Source organism: Chelonia mydas, chromosome 9, assembly GCF_015237465.2.
Source record: "Chelonia mydas isolate rCheMyd1 chromosome 9, rCheMyd1.pri.v2, whole genome shotgun sequence".
NCBI lineage: Eukaryota > Metazoa > Chordata > Testudines > Cheloniidae > Chelonia > Chelonia mydas.
Window position 1 is genome coordinate 63781496 of NC_057855.1, and position 5600 is coordinate 63787095.

The 5600-nt window shown below is 50.3% G+C and overlaps 1 protein-coding gene across 1 annotated transcript; it reads left to right on the forward strand.

Moving 5' to 3' along the window:
• The first annotated feature begins 854 nt into the window (after positions 1–854).
• TIMM8A (translocase of inner mitochondrial membrane 8A) lies at positions 855–3855 on the forward strand. Its single transcript, XM_007072807.4, is given in 3 exon segments — positions 855–1019; positions 1022–1186; positions 2883–3855. Coding segments are annotated over 3 exon segments (459 nt in total). The 5' UTR covers positions 855–887; the 3' UTR covers positions 3045–3855.
• The last annotated feature ends 1745 nt before the right edge of the window (positions 3856–5600 follow it).

Sequence of the window (5600 nt, forward strand, 5' to 3'; positions counted from 1 at the left end):
ATTGGAGCATGGACACATGCACACAGAGGCTGAGACGAGGCAACTTATGCCGACCCACTGTGCGGTGCAACTCGGCCGGAGTGACCTGCCTTGCAGCCCGGCCAGCCCCCAACCCTGCAGATATGGGCTGGCTAGGACACATCTCGCAGGGCCCTGGGCCCAAGCCCCCTCCCCCAGCCACACAGGCATGGGCTGGCTGAGGCACGCCTCCCTAGGGCCCACCACGCAGCCCCACATGCACAGGCTGGCTGGGGTGCGTCTCCCGCAGGTAGGGGGACCAGACAGCAAGTGTGAAAAATCGGGACGGGGTGTGGGGGGGGGGGTAATAGACACCTCTTAGGTTTGCCAACTGTGACTAAAGCTATTTCAGGAGATTTTTTTCCCCTGAAAATGACCTAACCTAATTTTCTTAAACTATCCGATTACGCTCTCTGGGCTTGCTTTCAGCAGTCACCGGGAGACCAATGCCGATTCTAGGCCAATCCTGGAGGGTCGGCAACTCTAACGCCTATACAAGAAAAAGCCACAGGTATCGGGACACCTGGTCACTCTACCCCGGCCCCACGAGCTGGCTGGGGCGCGCCTGCCCGCACCCTGAGGCGGGGCCGATGCTGCTGCCCGCGGACACCTTCCCCTGCGCCGCGCCGCCCCTCCCGGCCCGGCAGCGGCAGCGGCAGCAGCAGCAGCAGCAGCAGCAGCTTCCCCTCCCCCAACCTGCAGAGAGGCGCTTTGTTTCCACCCCCAAGCTGAGCCCGCCCTCCACACTCGCTCTAAACACCAACCCCCACCCTTAGTGAATGAACGCGCGCGCCTTGGGTCATCCGCCGCGCGGGGATTGGTTCGTCACTGGCTACGTCACGAGAGTGCGCTCTGGAAGTCTAGGGGTAATGGTGAGGATTCGCATTGCTGAAGATTGCGGGACGCTCCGAGCATGCGCAGTGCGGATGATTGCCCACTTGAGCATGCGTAGTGAGGCGCTCATCCCCCTCTGGGCAAGCTGCTGGCAGACACGTGAAGGTCGCTCGCTCGCTCCCAGCGGCGAGGTGTGTGCCTGGAGCCCGGCATGGAGGCCTCGTCCCCCGCGGGCCTGGGCGCCACCGACCCGCAGCTGCAGCATTTCATCGAGGTGGAGACGCAGAAGCAGCGCTTCCAGCAGCTGGTGCATCAGATGACCGAGCTGTGCTGGGTAGGGGCCGGCGCCGAGCGGGCTGGGCAGGTCTCCGGCAGGGAGGGAGCGGGAGGCAGCTCCAGAGGCTCCCCGCCTCCCCCAGGGAATGGGGGCCCATCACTCTCCCCATCCCCGCTCGGGGGTGATCTGGGTCCCCGACCCCCGTGCATCTCGCAGGTGCGGCCCTTGCCGATATGTCCCCCAGCCCCTTCCTCCCTCTGGGGCTGTGCTGACTGAGCGCGTCCGGGAGAGTAGAGGGGTCTAGGGACCAACACGAGGCCCGCTGTGTGGGAGGGGTAGGAACCCCCCCAGTACGGCGTGGTGGGGCGGTTACTGGAGAATATGCAGGCACGTCCAGTCCCGGTAACCCGTCTGGGCGATGAAGAGGGAAACGCAAGACAAAATTTCAGCGTTTATCCAAAAGTCCATCACATCACAAGGAGACTGCAGGTGTGAACCCAGGGATGAGGGGCCCATTACCCTGAGACCTTTAGGGTAGTGTATCCAGAGAGTCCTTGAAACCAGTGTTTAGGAGGGAACGCGGCTATATAACTAATTATCCCCTGGGATAGAGCCAGGGAGCTGCCCTTAGACTCTAGCCCCAGAAACAACTGTCAGCTAGAGACTGCAGCATCTTTACTCCTGGTAGTGAGACAGAGTAGCAGAAGCAGCATTGGGATCTGTATTCTCAGGCTGTTAGGGAAATCATCTTGACTTGTAAATGGAACATATATGTGCTGAACATGAGGATAAGAGGAAACTGGGTGTACTGTGTCAAACTAGTAGAGTCTCGGCTATTTGCCATGGGTAGGCAGAATTTCTGGACAAATTAGTAGTGTTTTAGTAACTGCTGACCCTTGCCAAGGAGGGGAGAAGCCAGGTACAAAATGGCTGGTGCTGCCACTCTTTGTAGGAAATGCAAGGAGAGCAGAGGTGCAGCTTTCTGTGAAGGGAGGTGTACAGGAGGAGCTGGAAACCTCGATGGACAAGGCAGCAGCAGGAGCAAGCTAAGAGGGGGCAGGTGTGTCTGTGTACACTCAGGGAAAGTCTCATCTACAGAGTTATGTGGATTCACAATCACCTCAGTAATTGAACTGATTTTACACATCCACACTATGCTCCTTGTGTCAGAGGTGTATGTCCTCACCAGGAGCACATGCATCGATTTAACTGCCAGCATGGGGCATTTTAGGGTTTTTGAAAGGCAACAACAGTCCATGTAAGCAACACAGTGTCTGCACTGACACAGCATCGACCTAACTACATCAACTTAAGTGCTACGCCTCTTGCGGAGGTGAAGTTAAGTTGGAGTGAGCAAGGTACACTGGTGGGATCTGCATTTTAGTATAGACTCTTACAGAGGTAGGGTGATGTAAGATGCTTACGCTGACCTAATGCTATTGGGCAGACAAAGCCTAAGGGAAATTTGACAACACACGTACATTTCACCCTATTAATTGACTTAGTTCTCAGGCTTCTAGGTGTCAGCTTATTTAGGTTTGGCTGTAAAGTGGGCCCATAAGCATTATGGCAAAGCATGCTAAGTGTGCAGTAAGTGGGAGAGAGACAGGAACCTCCCCCTTGCCAAAGCTACTGCCTATGATGGATCTGCTGTTCCAAACAACCACCGTTTCTTTTGGGAAGTGTTAACTTAGTAGGTGGGTGATCCTTTCTTGACTCCTCTTCTGACTGGTTCTTTTCATGTCTCGAGCAGGAGAAATGCATGGACAAGCCTGGGCCCAAGCTGGACAGTCGGGCAGAGACCTGTTTTGTGAACTGTGTTGAGCGCTTCATAGATACCAGTCAGTTTATTCTGAACCGGTTGGAGCAGACACAGAAATCCAAGTCAGCCTTCTCAGAGAGCCTGTCTGACTGAACAGGGCATGGACTTCTCTGTTTCCTTAATAAAAAGAACTGCACATCAAATGGGAGAGAGAGAGAAAAAGGAGAGCGGCTGATGGGACAGCTATAGAAGACAAGCTGTGGGGAGGTTGGCTCCTTCCTCTGTCAGATTCTAGAGTGTCCTGTCATCTGAATGAGCTGAGATCAGTTTTTTGTTTTGTCCTTTAAAATGCCAATCTTGTGAAAATCACAGCTAGACAAGAGAGCTTGTAACAGATGCACATTTACTACTCTACTTGACGGTGTACTGTTCTCATTCCCACTGACTACCTTTCATACATAAGCTTCACACTGGGATTGTGTGGACGGAACTCCTTAGGTCGAGCACACTAACTCCAAAATGTTTAACTGGGGGAGCACGCTGGGATATCTAGGAGGAAGTATTCAAGTACTGGAGACAGTGGGGAATGAAACACTAAGTGAAGCTTAGGAAGGGGACCACCTTAACTGGTCCTGTATTCACAATCCGTTTTTATGATTAACCCTCGCCTGAGACTAGTGAATCTTGGTCTTAGAACCAGACTGCAGCTGAGTTGATCTGTGCCTTCTACATGCTTGTGAGGCATGGCTAGGGAAGGACAACCGCTTGAGTTGCAGGACTGCCCCAGTATAGCTTATCCTTTGGGAGAAGAACTTGCCCAAGGATGTAGCTTTGGGAAGAGATTTTAAGCCTCACTTTGTGGCCAAGTAACAGTTGTTTCAACTAGAATTGCAACATTGTTCAAATTGATTTGTTCCATAAACTGCTTTCTCCTGATCATTGGAATAAATATTCATTGGATCAATTTTTAAAATTAGCTTCTTGTGTTTAGGTAGGAGGGCTGGTGTGGATGTCAGACCCACCTTTCACCTCTGCCATTGGGTGCAGCCCCTCTCTCTCTCTCTGCACATTCCTTGCCTCCTCCATTCTGTTCACCATAAAATAATTTTTGGGCAGGGAGAGAATATGCAGGGTAATTCTTACAGTTAAACACAATGGATCTGTTCTGACTAGAAAGCCTGTATATCTTATTGTGAACTCTTGATTTGTTGTTTACAGTGGTCTGTTTCAAGGCCTCTGTGACTGGATCAGCTCCTCTGCCAACTAAAAAATGTAAAGAAATCCACCACTGAGTAAATCTACTGTGAAAAGGGGTTAAGTCTCCTTCATGCACAAAGCAGATAAAATGGTGCAGATTTCTTTAGGCAAAAACCTCTATACAAACAGACTACCTCTCATCAGAAGGTAATTTGTTCTCATGACCATCTGATCCTCTGTGCCTTTGTAGAGACTAACACCAGGAGGAGTGATTCTAGTTGGGGTTTCTGAACCAAACAACTTTTCCCATAGGAAAGAGACCTTCCATTTCCTCTTACACAGGTTACTGAAAAACCAGCAACTGAAAAGCATAGTTGTGCTACTACTCTTTTCTGGAAACCCCAAATAAATTACTAAATCATGTTCCTGCCTGTTTCCTGAGCATAGTTGTGACTACCACTTCTGCGTTCTGCAGTGGAAGGTGGTAAAGCAGTACTTTAGTATGCCTCATCAGGTGACAGTGCTTACCAATGTAAGTTGTCTGTGTATTACCTACCCAGGGGAGAAGTCCCATAGCTGCCCTTCATCTTTTGTAGCAGTTGTCTAGAGTGATCTGAGCCACTATTTAGATATATGAGCTGGTTTATAGGCATAGGCTAGTTTCCACTACAATCTCCTACAACTGGTATCCTCCAGAGAACAAGCGTCTGGGCCAATGAGACCAGTCAACTCTTATTTTCTTCAGCCAATCCTAGGGCAGGGCTAACCTCTAAACAACAGCTTTCTGATTCTTGTATGTAAATTCACACCACAAAGTATGTCTACGCTGCAAAGAAAAACCCAAGACACTGAGTTTCAGAGCCTGGGTCAACTGACTTGGGCTCTGGGGCTAAAAATAGCATTATGGACATTCCCTGCTGGGCTCCAAGACCCCCTACTCCTGCCAGGTTTCAGAGCCCCAGCACAAGCAGGAGTATCTATACTGTGCAGAGTAGATATACCCTTAGAATAACAGTAGGACTTTTCTGAGATCAAATGCAAAGAGGAGAGAACAGAATATACTCCTCTTTCAGGCACTAAAACCAGTAGCCAAGTCACAACCATCCTTACAATAAGCAATCTGTGAGAAACTCTTGAACTCTCCCTCCAGTTACAGTTTCAGGCTTTCATACCTGTCCCTGTAGTTAGTCTCTCACATGCGCTATGCTGCTTCTGTGGCAATCAGCTGCAATGCTTTATGGGGCACTCTTGGTAACTGAGCAAATGCATTTTAAGGAATTACCAAAACCAGATTTATAATCCCTCCCACCCAACAAAGTAAGTGCCACGGTGAAGGGATCACACTCCATAATGAAATCTGATCCAAAAAACCACATCATTTAGTGGCAGCTACAACATTAGAGAGTCATCAGTTTTGGGAATCTAGTTCTGCTTCTAGCTTTGGGTCAGTAACCTCTGCATGAGCAGAGCTGGCACCTGAGAGCAAAGTACAGATGAGGTTATGAAATAACA